This window comes from Lithobates pipiens, unplaced genomic scaffold, assembly GCF_037356315.1.
Source record: "Lithobates pipiens isolate NorthernLeopardFrog02 unplaced genomic scaffold, aLitPip1_a1.2 Scaffold_157, whole genome shotgun sequence".
NCBI classification, from domain to species: Eukaryota; Metazoa; Chordata; class Amphibia; order Anura; family Ranidae; genus Lithobates; species Lithobates pipiens.
The window spans coordinates 3,102,793-3,127,199 of record NW_027507746.1 but is presented as its reverse complement, the minus strand read 5'-3'; the positions used below and the strand labels follow the sequence as shown (position 1 = coordinate 3,127,199).

At 48.5% G+C, this 24,407-nt stretch overlaps 1 protein-coding gene across 3 annotated transcripts in view; it reads left to right on the top strand.

Moving 5' to 3' along the window:
* Nucleotides 1–24,407, top strand: part of LOC143981459 (NACHT, LRR and PYD domains-containing protein 3-like) — a 121,117-nt gene that overhangs the window by 20,782 nt on the left and 75,928 nt on the right. For 2 of the 3 annotated variants that reach the window (XM_077479337.1, XM_077479336.1), the window contains exon 2: nucleotides 14,928–14,995. In XM_077479337.1, the coding sequence (XP_077335463.1) occupies nucleotides 14,959–14,995 (37 nt within the window). In that variant the 5' untranslated portion in view covers nucleotides 14,928–14,958. Of the gene's footprint in view, nucleotides 1–14,927; nucleotides 14,996–16,030; nucleotides 16,322–24,407 lie in introns of all 3 variants that reach the window. The other variant, XM_077479335.1, reaches the window with a different exon arrangement.

The window sequence follows — 24,407 nt, the reverse complement described above, 5'->3', positions numbered from 1 at the left end:
CTGCCAAAATGAGAAGAAACCCGGCCTAAAAATGGCTCAAATATCCCATTATTATTGCATAACAATACAATATCAATTGGAGTGCATATTTAGAAACCCTGCTTAACCACTAGGCATCCGTACTATAGCCGAAAGACAGCTCCACTGCGGACTCCAATTGTCGGGAGGGTGTCCCTGGACGTCCTCTTTTTATTTTTTGCGATGCGTGTGCCCACGGGCGCGCATCAGGGAAATTCTGTGCTGGCCGTATCCCTTGGACACAGCCAGTCACAGATTGCTGTAAATGACCAATCACAGGGGCCGTTTACAGCATGATTGGAGCTTCCAATGAGAGATGATCTCAAGTGTAAACATATGAGATCATCTCTCATTGTCGGCTCTCCCTCCTTACATAGAGACATTGTGTGAGGAGGGAGAGTGAACGGCTGCAGCAGTGAGTGTATGAAAAAATAAATAAATCAGAAAATAAAGTACCCACAGTACCTGTCAGTGCCACCTGTCCCCAGTACCATCTGTCCCCAGTGCCACATATAAGTGCCATCTGTCATCAATGCCATGTATAAGTGCCATCTGTTATCAGTGCCACATCAGTGTCACAGGTCATCAGTGCCATGTGTCAGGGCCATCTCTCATCAGTGCGCACTGATACATACTGATACATAGAGAGCACTGACACCAGCACCGAGATAGAGAGCACTGACACCAGCACCGAGATAGAGAGCACTGACACCAGCACCGTGATAGAGAGCACTGACACCAGCACCGTGATAGAGAGCACTGACACCAGCACCGTGATAGAGAGCACTGACACCAGCACCGTGATAGAGAGCACTGACACCAGCACTGTGATAGAGAGCACTGAGACCACACCAGCACCGAGATAGAGAGCACTGACACCACACCAGCAATGAGATAGAGAGCACTGACACCACACCAGCACCGAGATATAGAGAGCACTGACAGCAGCACTGATACCAGCAACTTGCTGCGGGACCCAAAAATATAACACCACTTAACCTCTTCAAACAGGAGGCTATGGACATATAGTACGGTGTGCTTTTTTTGTACAAGGAAGTGAGCCAAAGGTAGAAAAAAGGTCTGTGTGCTCGATTAAATAAATCGTTGATAGAGTTATGCATATACATGGTCTACTGGTCACATGTGTTGAATTCCTCCGAGATCCATGCCTCATTCATTTTTATAAATGTGAGGTAGTCAACACTGTCTTGAGCTAGGCGAGTGTGCTTATCAGTCACAATCCCCCCTGCTGCGCTGAACGTCCTTTCGGACAGGACACTGGACGAGGGGCAAGCCAACAGTTCCATTGCAAATTGGACAAGCTCTGGCCAGAGGTCAAGCCTGCCCACCCAATAATCCAGCGGTTCATCACTTCTCAGAGCGTCCACATCGGCCGTTAACCCAACGTAGTCGGACACTTGTCAGTCTAGGCATTCTAGGCTGTATCTGGATGATACCTGTCGATGGGTCGGCTGAAAGAATGACCTCATATCAGAAGTCACCAACACATCTTCAAACCTCCCTCTTCTTGCAGGCGCTGTTGGATGGATACCCGCAACTCTTTCTCTGGGAGTGGGAATTCCTCCTCTGCCACCGCACGCAAAAGCAGAATGCAGCATTTCTCGAAGCAAGGCCTGGAAGTGCTCCATTCTGACAGCCCTCTGTGACGGTGGTAACATTTCCGCCATTTTGTGTTTGTACCGGGGTCGAAGTACGTTGCCACCCCTTGACCTTTATGCTTTTTATACGGGGGTCCCTATTAAAACACTGGAGCATGAAGGCCCCCATTTGCACTAAACTGGAAGCGGTGTGGTGGCCTGGCTCCTGCTCATCATCCAGGATAATGTCATCCTCCTCGTTCTCCTCTCCCCATTCACGCACAACAACAGGGATCCCAGAAAGGTTTACAGCATGCTTATTGCTCCTCCTTATCCACCCTGGCACCATCCTCCTCTGACTCCTCTTCAGACTCCTGTTGTTGACTTGTCTCAGAGTAGCCCCCCCGGGAATTCATCCAGCATTGTGACTTCCTCAACTTCCTGCTCCTTCACGGCTTGATCAATGACACAACGCAATGCACGCTCCATAAAGAAGGCATAAGGTACCATGTCACTGATGGTGCCATGGCTGCGACTGACCAGTTTGGTGATCTCATCAAATGGCCACAGAAGTCTGCATGCGTCGTGCATGAGCAGCCACTGGTGCGGTGAAAAAAAACCAAGCACCCCAGAACCTGTTCTGCCGCAGAGTTCGTACAGGTAGTGGTTAACTGCACGTTTCTGCTGGAGCAGCCTATCAAGCATATAGAACATTGAGTTCCATCACTTTGGGCAATCACAAATAAGATGTCTGACCGGCAGATTGTGTTGCCGCTGAATGTCAGCAAGGCAAGCCATGGCCATGTAAGATCTTCTGAAATGGGCTGAGATTTTCCTTGCCTGCCGCAAGATGTCCTGGACCCCATGGTATTTGACAACGAATCACTGCACGACCATGTTTAAGACGCGTGCCATGCATGGTACATGTGTAATTTTGCCCTATTTCAATGCGCTAAGCAGATTGGCACCGTTGTCACACACCCCTTTACCAACTGTCAAATTGAGCGGTTCATCCCTCCTCAGAGCGTCCACATCGGCCGTTAACCCGATGTAGTCGGACACCTGACGGTCTAGGCGTTCCCTTATGCTGGATCCGGATGACACCTGTCGATGGGTCGGCTGAAAGAATGACTTTATATCTGAAGTCACCAACACATCATCAAACCGGCCTCTTCTTGCAGGCGCTGTTGGATTGGTACCCGCAACTCCTTCTCTGGGAGTGGGAATTGCTCCTCTGCCAGCGCACGCAAAAGCAGAATGCAGCATTTCTCGAAGCAAGGCCTGGAAGTGCTCCCTTCTGACAGCCCTCTGTGACGGCGGTAACATTTCCGCCATTTTGTGTTTGTACCAGGGGTCTAAGTACGTTGCCACCCAGTACTGGTCCTTGACCCTTATGCTTTTTATACGGGGTCCCTATTAAAACACTGGAGCATGAAGGCCCCCATTTGCACTAAACTGGAATCGGTGTGGTGGCCTGGCTCCTGCTCATCATCCAGGATAATGTCGTCCTCTTCATTCTCCTTTCCCCATCCATGCACAACAACAGGGATCCCAGAAAGGTTTAAAACATGCTCTTCTTGCTCCTCCTCATCTGCAACGGCACCATCCTCCTGTGACTCCTCTTCAGACTCCTGATGTTCACTTGTCTCAGATAGAGTAGCCCCCCTGGGAATTCATCCAGCATTGCGACTTCCTCATCTTCCCGCTCCTGCTCCTCCACAGCTTGATCAATGACACGACGCAATGCATGCTCCATAAAGAAGGCATAAGGTACCATGTCACTGATGGCTCCATGGCTGCGATTGACCAGTTTGGTGATCTCCTCAAATGGCCGCAGAAGTCTGCATGCGTCGCGCATGAGCAGCCACTGGCGCAGTGAAAAAACCCCAGCTCCCCAGAACCTGTTCTGCCGCAGAGTTCATACAGGTAGACATTAACTGCACGTTTCTGCTGGAGCAGCCTATCAAGCATATAGAAGGTTGAGTTACATTGCGTCGGGCAATCGCAAATAAGATGTCTGACCGGCAGATTGTGTCGCCACTGAATGTCAGCAAGGCGAGCCATGGCTGTGTAAGATCTTCTGAAATGGGCCAAGATTTTCCTTGCCTGCCGCAAGATGTCCTAGACCCCAGGGTATTTGACAACAAATCGCTGCACGACCAAGTTTAAGACGTGTGCCATGCATGGCACATGTGTAATTTTGCCCTGTTTCAATGTGCTAAGCAGATTGGCACCATTGTCACACACCACTTTACCAACTGTCAAATTGTGCGGTGTTAGCCACTGATCTGCCTGTGAACGCAAAGCTGTAAGGAGTGCAGGGCGAGTGTGGCTCTTGGCTTCCAGGCACAACAGATGCAGCACAGCATGGCAACGTCTCACTTGGCATGTCGAATAGGTTCTGGGGATCTTGGGCGGCGCAGCGGAAGAGATGCTAGCAGCGGAAAAGGAGGAGTCATCCGAGGAGGAGAGGGCGGAGGATGGAGTAAGAGGAGGAGGAGAAGAAAGGGCAGGCCTGCATGCAATCCGTGGTGGTAAAACCAAATCTACACGGGTGCCATAGGTTACATGCTTGATGGCTGTCAGAAGGTTCACCCAGTGGGCAGTAAAATTTATATACCTTCCCTGCCCGTGTTTGCTAGACCACTTATCTGTGGTCAAATGTATCTTGGCACAGACACTGTGTGCCAGAGATACATTCACTTGCCGCTGAACATGGCCATATAGCTCTGGGATGCCCTTCTCTGAGAAATACTTCCTTCCTGGGACCTTCCATTGTGGTGTTCCAATGGCCACAAATTTTTGAAAGGCCTCCGAATCCACCAGTTTATATGGCAGTAGTTGGCGGGCTATCAGTTCTGATAAGCCAGCCGTCAACCGTTGGGCAAGAGGGTTATTCGGCGTCATCATTTTTTTACGATCGAACATTTGGCCCACAGAAGCCTGCCTTTTTCCAGAAAAACGTGTGGACGGCATGATGGAAGGTGGAGTGGAGGACAATTCTTAGGAGAGAGGAGAAGGAGAATTAGAAGACGAGGCTGGATGGTGAGAGCCTGGAGTGTGGCTTTGTGGGTTCCGTTGCTCCCACTGGGCTCGGTGATGGCAGGTCATGTGCCTTCTTAAGGCGGTCGTCCCTAGGTGAGTGTTGGGCTTACCGCGACTTATGCGTTGACTGCAAAGATTGCAGATAGCAACACTATTGTCAGCAGCAGACACGTTAAAAAAGCTCACACTGCGGAGCCATGTGCCGGTGTCCTGGGAGCGCCAGATGTGACCGTACATGGTTGATGCCTCACTCCTGATACATTAGCAGTCTGCTTTGTCCCTCCTGTGCAATCTAAGTTCTGCCTGCTTCTCCTCCCTATCTGCTGGTCCATATCTCCTCCTCTTCCTCTCTTGTGGGCACCCACGTGACATCACTAGACACGTCATCATCGACGTCACCTTCCCCATCACTAAAATTAGAGATCTCGGAGTAGGCAGCAACACCAGGGACCAACCTCCTCCTTGGGCTGATCTGGGTACTGTCGTCAGACTGCTGAGTGGCGGTTGTTGCTACCTCCTCTTCCTGATCCAATGCCAAGAGTGGCTGCGCACCGGAAATGTTTTGATATGGATCGGAAAATAATTCCTGTGACTCAAGCGGAAGGTATGTGCTGGTGGTGGTGGTGTTGGTGGTAGTGTCTTTGGGGGTGCACATAGCAGAGAGTGAAGAAGAGGGTGCAGATCAAGAGGATAAGGAGGGTGCAGAAGAGTAAGGCTGAGTGAGCCACTCAACCAAGTCTGGTGCGTCCTTTGACGTAATCGCACGCACCTAATGCAATTTGCCACTTTGGCTCAAGCCTGTTGCTCCTGCCCTACCCCTACCACCCCTGCGGAAGGGCCTGCCTTTTCCTCTGCCTGTTGTTTTTTAAATGACCCTGTGACAAAAGTCTCTAGAGAAGTGCAGTATGTATGTGGAAGAAGGTATATAACACCCCGCTTCAATCTGTCGTTTTTGGGGCCACTGGTCTATCACACCAGTTATAATACTTTTTTTATTGCGTGTGTCGCTCTTTGTAGTATCACTGCAGAACCGCTCAGCAGTCACAATGCTGCACAGTGGAAATGCACTATACTATGCTTTCTATATGTGTGCAAGTATTTTATACGTGTATTACATCCCTATATACTGCACACCAAATAGTACACCTATACCAGTCCTTAAAAGGACCTTTGTGGACCTAATAGTAGCTAGCTAGTAGCTAGTGAATTGCAGACTGTGCCTGCTCCAAACACCAAACTGTCCCTCCCTACACTGATAAAAGACAGCTGCAGAATCAGTCAGGAGCCACTCAGCAGCACAGCAGTCAGCAGTGCAAAATAATATACTTGAAAGAAAGTATATTCTAAGTGTATTACAACCCTATATACTGTACACCTATACCAGTCCTTAAAAGGGCCTTTGTGGACCTAATAGTAATAGCTAGTGATTAAACTGACTGTCTAAAATGGCCACCAAATCAGGTCTATTTATAAGGTAGGGGTTATGTCCATTGTCCAGTTGTCCATGTGCTGAAATGCCTCAATTGGCTGTCCTGTTGTCATTGCTGGCTTAGCCCTTCCTCCTCTGGGCTGGCCGCTCAGCTGTCAGCTAATTGCTAGCTCTCTTCTCTCTCCTCAGTTACCAGCTGTTACTGATGATGCTCGTCTGGCCTGCCTATTTAAAGTCTTCCAGCTCATTTCTCCTTTGCCTTCACGTTTAGTCACATCACTAAGAACCATCTCCTGCTGTTGTTTCAAGACTGGCTTGCTAACATCCCTCCTGGCTTCCATCCTGCTTGTAGTTGCTCTCCTTGGATCCCTGACGTCTGGACTGGCTGACTACCCGATCTGGCTACTGGACTCTGGCTTGCTTGACTATGCTTTTTCCGATTTACCTTTTTATTTTTATTAATGCACAAGTGTGATTTGATTGTACTTCTGTCTGTCTGTTTCATGGTTCCTGACACCTGTACCCCATGATGGATGTGTCATCATGGGTCAAAGTTCTTTCACAATGTAAACGCATATGTCTGCCACGTGAACAGTGCCAGAAGTCCGCTGGTTTGGCGAATCACGAACAAGCAAAATTCGCCGTGAAACGACCACCAGGCGAACCGAAAACCATCCCTAATGTCAGCTCCCACGTATTATCCTATGAGTGCATGGGACCGAAGGTCTTAGTGTTGTTGAGGGTTTTGCCTTGATCATGTGGCTGGTTCCAGAATGGCAGGGGGTTCAGATGGGAACCCAAGTTTCCGGTCGTGGTAGGTGGGAGAGGAAGAAATCCATAGTTGGTCAATTTTTTGTACCAATCTTTGGGAGTAAGGATTGGAATAATTTGTTGTTGGTATGTCACCAGGAGCTTGGTTGGAAAGCCCTACTTGTACTTGACTTTTTTTTCTTGTAATATTGAGGTGATGGGGGAATGCTCTTATCTGCATATTGGCTTCGGAGAGGTCACTGAATAGAAGGGCATTTTTATAAAGTGCTGGTAGTGGTTTAGTGGATTTGGCCACCTGTAATATTTGTTTCTTAATATGGAAGTAATGCACTCTCGCTAAAATATCCCTTGGAATGTCAGGGGAGAGGTGTGCAGGTTTAGCGATTCTGTGCGCCCAGTCAATTGTGTTGTCTTGTGCATTTAAGCGGGGTAGTAGTCGTGAGAATAGCTGTTGCAGGTAAGGAGTGATTTCATTTGGTTTTATAGACCCAGGGACGCCTCTGAATTTTATATTGTTCCTCCTGGAACGGTCTTCTAAATCTGCCAATTTCAGTTTTATGTGGTGCATTTCAGATGCATGGGCGTTGAGCAATTCATTGTGTTCTCTGACGTGGTCATGCATGCTTTCCTCAAGCACATTTGTTCTTCCTTCTAGGCAGTCTACCCTGTCATGCATCTGAGATACAGAGAGTTGTAATTCTCTGTGCAGATCTTTTTGTAATGTAAGGAGCCTAGATTCGAGCATGGACTCTGTTATAGGGTTGTCTGATGCAGGGATGGCTACAAGAGCTGGGGTATGTGCTGTGTCAGTGTCTCTGTCAGCCCACTAGTGTTTCTTGTGCTGGGGTTCTTTGCTGAGGGAGATGGCTGGGGAAGATGCCAGCCTCTTACCTCAATCCGCGTTGTGCTGTGAGGATGAGGTGTCTGGTGATGGCAGGGTATCCATCTCTTCCCTGTTGTTGTCCCCAGGTGACATGGCTGGGTATTACCCCTGCAGGGGAGCCGATCATTGTGCTTCTACTGTCTTGGAGCAGGATGTCACTGAGGTGATGTGTCTGGAGCCGGTGCCATCTTGGGCCTCGTTCATGGCCACTTAAGTATAGTAATCTGGGAGACGGCGGGGTGCGGGTGGCTTATACCACCTTCTAGACATGCCCGGGATGGTCCTGAATCCTTTCCCCCTCCGTGTAGCTGGAACGAAGGTTGGAATGTCACCTGTAGTGAAGGCAGATCCTGCTGGCGATGCAGAGCTCAGGCTTCAAGCCTCCATTGCGGTCCGCTGCTGGCCACGCCCCTGGAGAGGATTTTTATACTGAATGTTTTCTATAGTTATAGTAAATGTGAGGACCCTGATGATGTTTTTTTTTTCCATAAAGTATTTTATTTAGATTCAAGAAAATACAGCAAAGAAGGCAATACAAGGTAATCAACTCAGATCAGTACATAACAGAATTACAGAGTATCCGAGTATGGAGGGTACCTGTGGCAATACAGAACAAAAATCGGTGTCAGTGGTATTGAGCAGATGCCCACAGCAGGAATACAAATATGTCAACATAACTGGGTGAAGGATCGTAAGCAATGTGAAGTTTCTCCCCCGCCTGTGCCCTGAAGCTAAGGCAGGCGAGGGGAAGGTATAGCAAGACAATCTCGTATCTCCAAGGAGTAGCAGAGCACCCTAGTTATGGCACGCTCGGATACCCTTTTCTCCGTAAAGCGGGCATATAGGTAGGAGGGGGCAAAGAAAAAGAAAGAAAGAGGACAGAGGAAGGATTGGAGAAAGGGATGGGAAGGAAGACATGGGAACAAGAGAGAGAGAGAAAAAAAAAGGGGGGGAGGGAAAGTACTGGTGGATCCGCCCCTGCCCTCCCCCCAATGGGGAGAGAGAGCCGGGCTGCAGTCCCTGGGCAATCCTGAGGGACATACTGACGATACTGGTCTGTGGTGCCAAAATGGGACCAACAAGCCCAGGTAGCGCAAAATTTGTGCATGTTTTCATGTGCAGTAGAAATTAATTCTTCCATTTCTCTCATGGAGGAAATCTGTGCGAACCATTCCCTAACCATCGGGGCATTAGTAGAGCGCCAATGTCTGGGTACGCATAGCCTAGCTGCATTCACCATATGCATAGCCAGAGATTTAAAGTATACTTTTCTGGGTAGGGACGTGTGATGCAGTAGAAATTGGTGTGGGGTAAAGTCCAGGGTGTAGGTCGTGATATGTGAGATGAGACTGTGGACCTCTCTCCAAAAGGGCTGAATGACCCCGCAGTCCCACCACACATGGAGCATCGTTCCCACCTCTAAGTTTCAAAACCAGCACTTGTCTGTAATATTAGGGGAAAATTTATGAAGAAGTGATGGGGTTCTATACCATTTTGTGATCACTTTATAACCATTTTCCTGAATCGCAACATTTAGCGAACCTTTGTGTGAGTGCTCATGAACAGTGTTCCACTCCTCCGTCGATAAGGGTGGGTGTAGGACTCTGTTCCAGGAATCCTGGGCTGGATTGGAAGTCTGCCTTGACGTCTCCATGAGAATGGTGTAGAGAAAGGAGATCAGGTGTCTCTGTGGTGTTTTGCGATAACGTAAGGACTCAAAGGGCGTGAGGGGTCACGTCCACACTGTCTGGTCAGAGTGGGTTGAAAGGAAGTGTCGGATTTGTCTATAGGTCCAAAAGGAAAAAGCTAACGTCTTGGAGGTGGATTTTATGTCCTCATATGTCAGGGGTTTGTTGTTAGAGTAGAACTGGAGTGGTAGGACATCCTTGTGTGGCCATTCCCTGTGCAAGAAACCCTCGGAGTCCCCCGGGGGGAAATCAGGATTTCCCCGCAAGGAAGTCAGGGGGCCTGGAAAGAGGGCCGGAGAGCCCTGCGATCCCAACTTCCCAGAGGCAGATAACGTAGGATAAATGAGAGGGTGAGCTACTAGGGCACTGGACCAGTTCTTACGGGGCTGCCACGGGAGCAAGTGAAGTGGGCCTCTCCAGGGGCACCCACAATTTTTTCAAGGCGTGAATATTCCAGTCCGCAATCCTCGCGAGCAGGCAGGCGGTATGGTACTTTTGAAGATCTGGTAATCCTATCCCCCTCTAGATTTAGGAAGAGTGAGTCTAGCGAACTTAATGCGGGGCGGTGCGCCTCTCCAAAGGAAAGTGGACCGCGTTTTACGACAGGTTGCGAAAAAACTCGCAGGTAGGGAGATAGGGATCGCCTGCATAAGGTAGAGGAAGCGGGGTAGTATTATCATCTTAAGTAGTGCCGCTCGACCAAGCCATGATACGTTCAAGCTCATCCAGTCCTTAACAAGTTGTTGAGACTGTAATAGGGTTGGATGGAATTTTTTGGAGTACAAATCGGACAGGCGGACTGGAATACGGACGCCAAGATAGGTGAAAGAGTCCTGTTCCCATCTAAAGGGAAATGATTCTTGGCAATGAGTCACCTCTGAAGTCGGGAGGGAGACATTGAGAGCCTGTGACTTGGCGTGGTTAATCTTGAGATTAGACAGGGCACCAAAATGAGCTAAATCCTTGAGAAGGTTAGGTAGCGAGATGCGGGGAGATTGTAAGGACAATAAAATGTTGTCAGCAAATGCTGCAACCTTAAATTCCCTGTCTTTGACCCTAATGCCCTGGATGTTCGGGTTGTCTCTTAATCTGTTAAGGAAGGGTTCCAGAGAAAGTATGTAGCGGGCAACCTTGGCGTGTCCCATTGCTAATGGGGAAGGCATTCGACAGGTGGCCATTGACTTTCACTGCCGCGGTGGGACCGGAGTATAAAGCCATTATGTTTGAAAGCATTTGATGTCCCAGACCGAGGGCGGCAAGGGCTTCTCGCATATAGTCCCAGGCCACCCTGTCGAACGCCTTCTCAGCGTCTAGTGAGAGGAAAAAAACCCCCATGTTGATGGAAGTGAGCCAATGATGTAGGTTGAGTGTGCGAATGGTGTTATCCCTGGCCTCCCGGCCCGGGACAAAACCTACTTGGTCTAAGGAGACTAGATCGGAAATCAAGGGGAGGAGTCTATTGGCCAAAATCTTCGCGTACGCCTTGATGTCAACGTTTAAAAGAGAGATCGGACGGTAATTTGCAACTAGAGAGGGGTCCTTACCCTCCTTAGGAATCACCGTGATGTGGGCCACTAGCCTTTTCTCTGGCTTGTAGAGGGGATTGGAAAGTGCATTAAGAGTGTCTAAGAGTTTGGGGGCCAGTGGGTCTAGAAAGGCTGTATAATATTGGAGAGAGAACCCGTCCGGGCCCGGGGATTTACCGGGTTTCATTTGCTTCAAAGCAGTGGTTAGTTCCAGAAGAGAGATAGGCTTTTCCAGATCTAATGACTGCTGGGGGGATAGAGGCTTCGGGCTATAAGTAGAAAGGAATTCCTTAATGCGGGCAAGTCGTGTTTCCACTGTCTGTTGTGTTAGCTTGGGGGAATCTAAATTATAAAGTTTGAAATAGAATTGCTCAAATTCCTTGGCGATATCCTCATTCTTGACCAGGAGACCCCCCTGAGGCGTACGGAGATGGTGGATTACAGAGGATAGTTTTGAATCGCACGGGCCAGAAGACGGCCGCACTTGTTGCCTTGTTCGTAGAAGATCCTCTGGCCAAGAACGTACCGCCTCCTAGCTCTGCTACCTAGTTCTTGAAGGAGTAAATTACGATTGTGGGTCAGTGCCTGAAGAGTGGCCTGCGCTTGGGACAGTTTATGTGAAGCTTCCAAAGATTTGATAAACCTGAGAAGGGAGTTCACATACTCCTGCTGTTGTTTTTTGGCTTTCGTGGCCAGGGCTATTAGTTCGCTGCGGACCACGCATTTGTGCACTTCCCATAGGGAGATAGGTGAGATCTCCGGGCTCGAGTTTTCCGCAAAATATTGCTGCAACCATATGCGGACGCTATCTAGGACCAAGGGATCTTTTAGGAGAGAGGGGTTCAATCTCCAAGTCTTATGTCTGGAAAGAGACTCAGGAAAGGCTAGAGTAACTGTAATCGGGTGGTAGTCCGATAAAAACATTGGTTCGATGGTGGCATGTTGAAGACAAGGGAGGTCAGATTGAGAGAGAAAAAAATAATCGATCCTAGAGTACTTTTGATGGGGGGCCGAGTAAAACGTGTAGTCCCTGTCAGAGGGAGACAGAGTGCGCCACGCATCATGGAGGGACAATGCTTGTAGTTGTAGGTTGATCTGGTGAAGTGCTTTGTAGGGTAAAGCAGAGGAGCCCGTGGAGCAATCCAGCAGGGGATTCAGAGGCACATTGAAGTCTCCTCCCAGAAGAACCACGCCGGACCGGAAAGAGGCTAATAGGTCACAAACTTTCCTAAAAAAGGCGACCTGGTGGTCATTGGGGCAATAAACATTAGCAAGAGTACATGGTCTGGAGGAGTACGACCCCTTAAGAAAGATAAACCTGCCTTCAGGGTCAATGAGGGAATCCGAAACCTGAAAGTTAGCATGTTTGGAGACAAGAATGGAGACACCCTTAGTCTTGGAGGAGGGATTGGTGGAGTGGAACACCGTTCGGTACAAGTGATTGGTCAATTTGGGGATGGCGTCGGAGCGGAAGTGGGTTGACTGTAGGAACATAAAGTGCGCTCTATGTTTAGAAAGTGCAGAAAGGACTTGTGACCTTTTCTCAGGAAGGTTAAGCCCCTTCACGTTGAGAGAAATACACTTCAGAGTCAGGGGGGGCATGGTTGGTGCACACAACTACTCTAACGTGAACAGTTCAAGAACGAATGTCCAGAAATCGTCTCGTTATACCAACGCTTACAATTAAAGCAGGTTTGAGGTGAGATGCCACCAAATAGGGCAGGGGCGGATCCAAGCCGGGTCGGAAAAAAAAAAAGGGGGGGGAGAAAAAGGGGGAGGGGAGAAGAAGGGGGAGGGGAGAAGGAGGAAAATTAAGGGAAGAAACAGACAAGGAAGGATCGAGGGGATAAAGCCAGAAAAAGAGCAGGGACAGGAGAGATTCAGGGGGTAAAGAGGAAACAACCAGAGGTGGTGCTAGCCAGCTAGGCCACCTAAAGGGAGAGAGAGATCTGGAAAGTCAGCAGGATCTCAATGAGACCGCTGTGTGGGAGCGGAGGAAAGGACGGAAACCTCAGGAGGATCACGATCCTGGGAGGGTAATCGTAAGTAGATTGAAACAGAATAGGTGTAGGTGGGGAACCTATGTGAAAGGCAACTCCACAACCATTGGTACAATATTATAGGAGCAAGTAAGGGCTCTAGAGTCCAAGGCCTATGTCTAGCAAAAACAAAAACAAAGAAACAGGGAACTTGTGTAAACTGCAGAATCACATGAACCATCCTGCCAGACTGTGCCCCAAAAAAAAAAAAAAGGGGGAGGTGGGTTCGGGATAATCACATAGCACAGACAAAGCCTACGCAACCCCATAGTGAGGGTGGGGTAAGGCATCCCATGAGCCGAGGAGGCCCAGAGGGCGCACCCCGCTACGATGCAAGAACCCACTAGCTGGGATCTCGAGCCTGCACAGGGGAACGGGGGAGCAGAGCTTGGGGGCCACCACACTAGAACCCATGTAAAGGCAAACATGACATTTCAATAATTCTAAACATAGCATGTCTAAGCTAGTAGGCATCATCCAGGCTTCCGTCAGCGAGGTAATACAGAGCAGACATAATGAAAAAAAAAATTAAAAAAAGGGGGGGGGGGGTGTTATAGAAACGTTTTTCTTTGGTGCAAAAACTGCGGCAGAAGCGTTGGTCCATAAGCCAGCAAGGGCGAAGAGATGCAGTCGGTAGGCAGTTAGCACTCGACATACCCCATAGACAAACAGGTTACAGCAAAGAGGACACGGCATCTGAATGCTGAGTGGTCGGGTACCCTGATGATGTTTTATACCTACAATAAATTTATACTCAAATGATAATGCACTATCGTGCCTCTTGTTTACTCTAAAACATATCTGGATTATACCACTGGCGGGGTCCTGCAAAGCCGTTATACTTAGAGCCCAGAGGTGGTTCAGCTGCTTTTGTAGACCAAACTTGATTGTGCGCTCACATTCCTTTAGTTGAGCGCAGTCACTCAGGGGGGAGGGGAACATGTGTGGAAAGTCGCTGATATTATTCCCTGGATCATCATCATAAGAGTTACTTATGGGACATTATTATATATTTTTTTCAATATATTTTCTCAACATATACCTTTTTCAATGTGGACTTGCTGAAAATTGAGAATGGAGGTCTCTGCTGACCACACGGGGCTTCCATTGTGGGGTCTTCTTTTTATCACCGGACCTCTCTATATAGACATCTTACTGGCTGATACTTTGGTGCTGATTAGTACCAGTCTTGGCTATGATTGGCACAGATTTGTGGAGGTAACACCTAGAAATACGAGTCTGTATAAATTGTGGCCCTAAACGGGGTAGGATTCCTTTGTGACTCTGAAATACCAACTAGATGTATGCCGGGGTAGTAGGTACTGATTGATCCTCATAGTTATGGGTTGTAAATGACAGAAATCCATCCAATTCTAATGCCCCATACACACATTCCAATTATCAGATGATAAAAATCACTTTCGGACAGATCGATTGATAATCTGATTGTTACTACACAGCTTTCGACCGCCGATCACAACACTTTGTCCAATCAAATCTGGAGTGACAAACACAAAAACTTTGCTGGGACGACAGCCCATCGTATGACAATCATGTAATCAGTACAGTATGCGTCTGCTAAAAGTCGGCAAACACCACAAATGATCGGAAACGTGAAAATAAACCAGAAGGACACAGGGTCACACGTATTTGACATCATTTAAAATACGTAGCTAGGCACAGCGGAAGATTTTTCCAGAAATGTACAACAAAAATCTTACACATATTTTGCACTGTTGTATTCGATATTCGTTTTATAAAACAAAATGCAAACGATATGTCATACGATAATCGGAACGTGTGTACGAGGCATAATACTTTCTAATTGGAAAATCAGTCAGCCAATTGTTATCCACAGAAGGGATAAAATCCTCCTTATTGGTTCCATTCATTGCACTACAATTGAGTTTATTGTTTGTGCTCCTTCCAGGTGATGTCATCTCGGGTCATCTTCTGATGTCATGGCGACCTCTTCCTCCTCATCCTCCTCCCCACAAGGTATGACTGCTGATCCTGACCATCCTTTCCAATGTTTTCCTCCATCTCACATCTCCAGAGATTGGAATTAGATGATAGGACATCTCATGTCTCCATAGTCTGGACATTTCCTGTAGACATCTGGTCAGTCCACCCATTAGAAGAGTTCAGGAGCTTTTCATCAATTCCACCATCACATTCCCGTCTCTTCAGATTTTATCTATCATTGATGGAAATGATCTTCTGAGATGGTCCAGTGATCCATAATGACTGGAGGACCCCACATTTTATGGCTATATTTGTAGTGGTCGGGGGAATTCTTTTTTTTCTAAGGAGAAAACAGCCCCGTGTCACATGACACATACTGCTGGGAGATTTGGGGGTAATCAGAGTTCTTAGTTCACACTCATCAGACACATCATTATTCAGGGGGGAGGTTTTTAAAGGTTTTATTATTTTCTTTTAGTTTACTATGAAACAATCAATAAACATGATGTTTAAAATGATCATCCCTACATCTACATTAGGAGGTCTGTATATAAAAATAATTACTATGAGTTTATGTCATTTGTAGTCATCATTAAAAATACCCATAATTTGTCTAGTAAATTTACTTCCTATGATCATCAGCTCATAATGCGTTCATTTCATAATATGAAATACCTCACATACCAAAATACCTCAACCAGTAAGATTTGGCCTTATGACCACTAGATGGAGCTGATGATCACAGGAAATAAACATATTAGACAAATTATAGTGATAATTCACAAAGGTAATGTTTAAAAAAAATAGCCCCCCTAGGTGTTTGTACCCAATATTCATCCATCTGAGAGGTAACTTACCACTATGGAGGCAATCATATGAGATTACCACAGGGAATCCAATCCCTCCATAGGATAATATACATATGGACATATTGGGGGATCATTTCCTTTCCCTTTTATATGCTCTTTATAGCATTGCTGGCTGCCAGTACAGACTATTCTGCTGTCATGTGTCAGAAATCCTCCAATCAGGATTAATGTTTATGGTTGCTGATTGTCCTCTCTGCAGGGTCGCAGGGAAAGGTCCCACAAACCCCCGGGGATCTTCTCATATATTCTCTGGAGGATCTGAATACAAGTGACTTCAAGAGATTTAGAAACAAATTGTCTGATTTCTCCTATGGAGATAAACGTCCCATCCCCCGAGGAAAACTAGAAAATGCAGACTGTATCGACACCAAGGACATCCTGATAAAAACATATGGAGAAGAAGAGGCTCTGAATGTTACCAGTGACGTCTTTACACTGATCAGTCTGATGGGACCCGCAAATGACCTCAAGGAGAGGAGAGCACAAAATGGTGAGTTCCCATCTGTAATGACCATTTCCTACCAATTCCTGATCAATATCTGTGTGGGTAAGAACTAGGAATGTCACCCAGAGAAAGCCAGTGACCAATCAGGAGCTTCCAACCACATCCCACTAACAGTATGCTCATATGGGACCTCAGAACTGGTTCTTTATCCTGGGGGGCCACACATCTGCATACCTTTCTTTGTGCTGGAAGAGCAATGCACAGAGACTAGGATCCCACCAAGAGCCCCGGGGATCGTATACTAATGATCGGGACTCCCGGTTCCCTGTCACATGATCGATGTGATATCCTCTGATTGCCAGTCATAGTAATGAGTGTCTGTGCAGCTCACCGCTGTGTTTTCTTTATTTTCTAAATGGAGAGAAAGATACATTGTATACATACTGGATCTATTATATAATACATTGTATACATACAGGATCCATTATATAATACATTGTATACATACAGGATCCATCATATAATACATTGTATACATACAGGATCCATTATATAATACATTGTATACATACAGGATCCATCATATAATACATTGTATACATACAGGATCCATTATATAATACATTGTATACATACAGGATCCATTATATAATACATTGTATACATACAGGATATATTATATAATACATTGTATACATACAGGATCCATTATATAATACATTGTATATATACAAGATATATTATATAATACATTGTATGTGTACAAGATATATTATATAATACATTGTGTTATTTCTAATAAAGAAAAAAAATAGCTAGATGAAGGTTTGTTCCGGGTCAGTGCCAGATTTTGTTTTAGGGTCAAAGGTCAGAGGTTGTGTTAGAGGTCAGGGTTAGTGTAATTTGGGTAGGTTTAAAAAAAAAAAAAAAAAAAAAAAACATTTTCTAAAGTGGTGTCAGTGTCAGTTTTTAAGGTAGGATAAAAAAGCAAAATGTGCGCTATGTTTTTAGGCCGTACTACAGGTACAAACAACAACTAACATTTGTTTTACTATTTTGTACCAGTGTTACCAAAATCAGCCCAATTTATCCTGAAATGAATCCGGTATAATCCTCCTGGATACACAATGTAGTTGGGATACAAATTTACTAACAAGGGTCAAAGTTGCAAAATTGTGCTCAGGCATTAACATTAGTTTTCCCCCCAGTCACTAAGGGGTTAAACAATCTTTACTGAGGGAGTTTACAGAATAAAATACAATTGGGTATAAAATTGTGGATGAAGGAAAAGGCTACAGAGTTCAGGAACAATGTAAAAGGGAAGCAGAGTAACACTTCTCCAGGATGCCGGCAGTCAGTCACCATAACACAATGACATCACTCAGCATGCCGAGCAGAGCAATACAATCACAGCCACTTGTCTATTATACAGAACCTCTATATTTATAGCTGTATTCCTAGGAGACCCTCATGATTGTTGCTCGGGGTTCTGAGCCTTGTGCCCCATGCATCCTTCTGAACCAGTGCTGTGTCTTCGCCTAGACCAGTGATGGCGAACCTTGGCACCCCAGATGTTTTGGAACTACATTTCCCATGATGCTCATGCACTCTGCAGTGTAGTTGAGCATCATGGGAAATGTAGTTCCAAAACATCTGGGGTGCCAAGGTTCGCCATCACTGGCCTAGACTGACAAGTTCCAGGCCTAAGGCGGCACTTTGGGGGAGCGGCAGCCATGCCCCCCGCACAAACCCCCCCCTGCTCCAGAGTCAGCTCATTCAATGAGAATTTGACAGAACACCAGAGTTGCTGGCTGCAGCGTTCTGAGAGCGCCTCTCTCTCATACAGCGTGTGGTGACAGTTCCCTTCTCCTCTCCCTCCTCCTCTCTACACAGACGGGAGAGCAGTGGGAGAGATGGTCAGTTTTTCTGCCTGTGTTGTGACCCCCAGGTGCACATGGAGCCCTCGGATGCACTTGGAGCCCTCGGGTGCACATGGGGCCCTCGGGTGAACATGGGGCCCTCGGGTGAACATGGGGCCCTCGGGTGAACATGGGGCCCTCGGGTGAACATGGGGCCCTCGGGTGCACATGGGGCCCTCGGGTGAACATGGGGCCCTCGGGTGAACATGGGGCCCTCGGGTGAACATGGGGCCCTCGGGTGAACATGGAGCCCTCGGGTGAACATGGTGCCCTCGAGTGAACATGGAGCCCTCGGGTGAACATGGAGCCCTCGGTTAGGGTTGCCACCTTTTCTTCAAGCCAAACCCGAACACTTTCACGGCACATGGCAATTTTTTTGTACTACACTCTATAGGATTTTAAAATACCTGGGACACCTTTTTGGTTACTCAAAGAGAGTAGTAATGAGGTGTGCTATGGTGAACAGTGGCTGTGGCCAAATTGCATTAACGGAGGGGACTTGGTTAAACAAAAGCATTTGTGTACCCAAAAAATGATTTGATTAATAAAATAAATGTCAGTTAAAATATGAAACTAGCCTACCTCAAAAGTGGACACTGTCAGCCAGTAGGGCAGTGGACGTTGTCAGTAGGGCAGTGGACGGTGTCAGTAGGGCAGTGGACGGTGTCAGTAGGGCAGTGGACGGTGTCAGTAGAGCAGTGGACGGTGTCAGTAGGGCAGTGGACGGTGTCAGTAGGGCAGTGGACGGTGTCAGTAGGGCAGTGGACGTTGTCAGTAGGGCAGTGGACGTTGTCAGTAGGGCAGTGGACGTTGTCAGTAGGGCAGTGGACGGTGTCAGTAGGGCAGTGGACATTGTCAGTCGGGCAGTGGACATTGTCAGTCGGGCAGTGGACATTGTCAGTAGGGCAGTGGACGGTGTCAGTAGGACAGTGGACGGTGTCAGTAGGGCAGTGGAAAGTAACAGATTATATATCAGACAGTGCCTGTGCCCCCCAATAGAGACCTCCATTACAGCGAGACAAAAAACCCTTACCTTCCGTTGCAAAGATGTGTGTGTGTGTGAACCTGTTAGCCCCCTACACACGGTCGGACATTCTGCCAACCAAATCCGTCAGATTTTGTTCGAGACTGTTGCATACACACGGTCGGAAAAAGTTGTCGAAAAATCCGATCTTTCAGAACGTGAGGACGTAATTTCGTTACGATGGGACTACGTTCAGGCTAGTAGCCAATAGCTTTGATGTAGGAATTTGATCTGAGCATGCGTGGCACTTTGTCCGATCGGAATTCTCTACACATGATCGGAGTATGTCTGATCGGACCAGTTTGTCGGAAAATATTTCCAACAAGTTGGAAAATTTGGTCCGACGGATATTCCGACGGAAACAGTCCGATGCATACCACACACAGTCGGATTATCTGACAACACGGTCCGATAGGACACATTCCGACGGATTCTCCGACCGTGTGTACGGGGGCTTAGGAGGCGGAGTCTGTAATATCATGCTTTCTCCTGCAAAAGCCTCCCTGATTGCTAGGACACCAGTTCAGTAGCCCTCCATTCACTGTCTCTAGTGGCATCAATGCTGGCAGCTGGGTGGGAGAAAGAGAGCACACAGACAGTGCAGTGTGACCCAGGTGCAGGACATTGGAGCGGGGGAAGAAGGGAGGTGCATGCTGTTTGTGGGTAGCTGACAGAGTAGCAAGGGGTAGCTGACAGAGTAGCAGGGGTTAGCTGACAGAGTAGCAGGGGTTAGCTGACAGAGTAGCAGGGGTTAGCTGACAGAGTAGCAGGGGTTAGCTGACAGAGTAGCAGGGGTTAGCTGACAGAGTAGCAGGGGTTAGCTGACAGAGGAGCAGGGGGTTGCTGACAGTGGAGCAGGGGGTAGCTGACAGTGGAGCGGGGGTAGCTGACAGGGGAGCTGACAGGGGAGCAGGGGGTAGCTGACAGGGGAGCGGGGGTAGCTGACAGTGGAGCAGGGGGTAGCCGACAGTGGAGCAGGGGGTAGCCGACAGTGGAGCAGGGGGTAGCCGACAGTGGAGCAGGGGGTAGCCGACAGTGGAGCAGGGGGTAGCCGACAGTGGAGCAGGGGGTAGCCGACAGTGGAGCAGGGGGTAGCCGACAGTGGAGCAGGGGGTAGCCGACAGTGGAGCAGGGGGTAGCCGACAGTGGAGCAGGGGTAGCTGACAGTGGAGCAGGGGGTAGCTGACAGAGGGGGGTAGCTGACGGAGGAGGGGGTGGCTGATGGAGGAGGGGGGTGGACAGAGAGGAGGGAGCTGGACAGAGGAGGGAGCAGACAGAGGAGGGGGGCTGACAGAGGAGGGGGGCTGACAGAAGAGGGGGGCTGACAGAAGAGGGGGGCTGACAGAAGAGGGGGGCTGACAGAAGAGGGGGGCTGACAGAAGAGGGGGGCTGACCGAAGAGGGGGGCTGACCGAAGAGGGGGGCTGACCGAAGAGGGGGGCTGGCAGAGAGGAGGGGGGCTGACACAGAGGAGGGGGCTAACAGACAAGGGTGGGCAACAGAGAGCAGGGGGTGGCCGACAGAGGAGGGGGTGGACAGAAGAGGGGGGCTGACAGAGAGGAGGGCTGGCAAAGGAGGGGATGGCTGACAGAGGAGGGGGGTGGACAGAGAGGAGGGGGCTGATAGAGGAGGGGGCTAACAGAGAGGAGGGGGTGGACAGAAGAGAGGGGCTGACAGAGAGGAGTTCTGACAGAGGAGGGGATGGCTGACAGAGGAGGGGGTGGACAGAGAGGAGGGAGCTGACAGAAGAGGGGGGCTGACAGAGGAGGGGGGCTGACAGAGAGGAGGGGAGCTGACAAAGAGGAGGGGGGCTGGCTTGATGCTGGGAGAAGAGAGCTACAGTGATCTGCAGCATTCAGGATTCATTAGCCTAGCGCTGCATTGACAGGGGCGAGAGGGACTGGCCCAGGACTGACTCACCACTGTCATCATTCACCATTGGCAGTGAAACTGCCAAAAATCATTAGCCTTGCTCCACAGGGGAAGGAGGGGGCACCAGGGGAGCATGCTGCTGGCGGGAGAGAGCACATTTAGGTCAGGCTGCATTTGCCGATCGACATTAGCACACTGGTGGGGGGAGAGGTGGGCAAAGGAGAACGCTCACCACTGAAGCCACACAGGACAGGAGCCGTCAGGGGGGCAGGTGCTGCTGAAGAGTGTGCATCCAGCAACAGGGGGGTCGCACTGCTGTAGGGACACAGGACGGAGTGCAGTCTCAGCTACAGGAGCGGAGGGGGGGCTATGCTGCTGGTGGGCTCGAGGTATGGACATGCACCTCCCACATTGTCTGGAGCCTATGCTGCTGTGTCCGGGTTTCAAGAGGAGAGAAACCTGGGCACAGCTGTCAAAACCTGGACTGTCCGGGTCATTCCCGTACAGGTGGCAACCCTACCTCGGTTGCACATGGGGCCCTCGGGTGCGCATGGAGCCCTACGGGTGCGCATGGAGCCCTCAGATTGTGGCTTCAGCAGAGGACTCGGCTACTGTGTACATTCTGCAAATCTGACCTGTCTGGGGGGGTGAGAGGAAATCCTCACTGGGTCTCCTTGTAATCCTCATACCTTATCTGGGCTCCAACTTCCCCACTTTGTCTCTCCTGGTATCTGGAATAGAGACTCTCTAGTAATGAACCCTCTGTGTCCTTGCTGCGGGAGAAGTCTGCTTTTCTTTTCTTCTCTGCTTCAGCCCAGGTTCACACCAGTGCGATCAGACATGGCATGCGATTCACACCCGCACCCGCGGTGCCGATCACATGCCATGTCTGTGAGATGCGAGTTCAGGTGTACAATTGTATGGCTGAACTCGCATTGGATTAGCACAGAAAATAGTTCAGGGACTTGTTTTGCCTGCACTAGAATCAGATCACACGAGTGTTCTCTCCTATGCGATCCGATTCCTGTGCGAGTTAATAGTTCGCACTGTGATCTGAGAACTAAACTGGGGGTGTCATTAACATTGTATTGACACCCACAGCGGTTCGCAGAGGGCGGTGTGAACTGCCCACGAGAGAGATACAAGGCGGTAACTGGAGCTGGAATCGCATGGATTCTCACATCACATCAGTGTGAACCCGGCTTAATGAAGACGTGTACCCAATAAAGCAAAATAACGCCTGAAAAAAGCCTCAGCTGCAAACCCCGTGTAAAAGTCAGAGTGCTTCCACACCGGGGGGCGCTGCGCTGGCGTCACAAAGTCCTGCCAGCAGCTTCTTTGTAGTGGTGTAGGAGCGGCAAAGCGCAGCTGCAGTGATGTTTTGTAGGTGGATTTAATGCTTTTTTGGCCTCTAGCAGGTGTGAAAACCGCCCCGCTAGTGGCCAAATAGTGCAACTTAAACTATGGTATAGCAGCGCTAAAAACAGTGTTGTAAATCTTTTTAGCGCCGCTTTACTGCCGACGCTCGGGCGCTTCCAATGTGAAAGGGCTAGAAATGGTTAAGGCTGCACTCATACCTGAGCGTATTTTTTTCATGCAGGAAGTCGCACATTTTTACCACAATTTTTGCTGCGATTTTGTACAGGTCAAAAGGTCACAATGTAAAAAGCAGAAAAAACCTGTAATCTGCCTGTAAAGAAGTTTGTGTACTTTTTTGAGCTCTGGCTCTGTTCACATCTAGGCATTTTTGGGCGTTTATTTTCTCTCAGCCTCAGTTCTAAAAGCGCCCAACAAGACAAATTCCATTCATTTCAATGGCCCCTGTTCACATCTGAGCTTTCTGTCACCTAAAGCAAAATGCCCATCACTCAGAAAAGTACATGTGTTTATTTTTCGGCAGATTACCAGCGTTTTAAATTCTTTTACATTGGTGACCTTTTGACACAAAATCTTGGCAAAAATAGCGCAACTTTCTGCCAGAAAACAATACACTCGGGTGTGAATGCGACCTCAGGTGTTATACTAAAGGCGACAAAACGCTCAAATGTGAACAGGGGCCATTTAAATGAATGGGATTTTGCTTGTTGGGCATTTTTCAGGCATCTTTGATGGCGTTTTATGAGCTGAAAATGCTGAGGTGTGAATGCAGCCGGACTATTTACAGCTCAACATCTGCAGGCCGGTGCTTCTGGTAAAAAAATGGCACGCACACTAGAGGCTGGCCAATCAGAGTACACGCACACTAGATGCTGGGAAATCAGAGTACACGCACACTAGAGGCTGGGAAATCAGAGTACACGCACATTAGAGGCTGGAAGATCAGAGTACACGCACACTAGAGGCTGTAAAATCAGAGTGCACGCACACTAGAGGCTGGAAGATCAGAGTACACGCACACTAGATGCTGGGAAATCAGAGTATATGCACACTAGAGGCTGGCCAATCAGAGTGCACGCACACTAGAGGCTGAAAGATCAGAGTACACGCACACTAGATGCTGGGAAATTAGAATACACGCACACTAGAGGCTGGCCAATCAGAGTACACGCACACTAGAGGCTGGCCAATCAGAGTACACGCACACTAGAGGCTGGCCAATCAGAGTACACGCACACTAGAGGCTGTAAAATCAGAGTGCACGCACACTAGAGGCTGGGAAATCAGAGTACACGCACACTAGAGGCTGGTCAATCAGAGTACACGCACACTAGAGGCTGTAAAATCAGAGTGCACGCACACTAGAGGCTGGAAGATCAGAGTACACGCACACTAGAGGCTGGGAAATCGGAGTACACGCAGACTAGAGGCTGGGAAATCGGAGTACACACAGACTAGAGGCTGGGAAATCGGAGTACACGCAGACTAGAGGCTGGGAAATCGGAGTACACACAGACTAGAGGCTGGGAAATCGGAGTACACGCAGACTAGAGGCTGGGAAATCGGAGTACACGCAGACTAGAGGCTGGGAAATCGGAGTACATGCAGACTAGAGGCTGGGAAATCGGAGTACATGCACACTAGAGGCTGGGAAGTCAGAGTACACGCACTGGTGAGGCTGCATTGATGGGCACTAGTGAAGCTGCACTTGGTACCCACTTTAAGCCCACAATCACATTGGGCCGTTTTGGCATGTCAAATTGGCGGCTATTGCTGACAATGACACAGTTCGAATCGGTGCAATGCCAACTTTTCGGAGCCACAACGATTCCCAAAATTAGTTCCTGTACTGCTTTTGGAGACTTTGGGGGTGATTTAAATAAACATTTGTGCACGAGCCCACACAGATGTCTGTCAGATCGTCCCTGAGAGTCGGACTG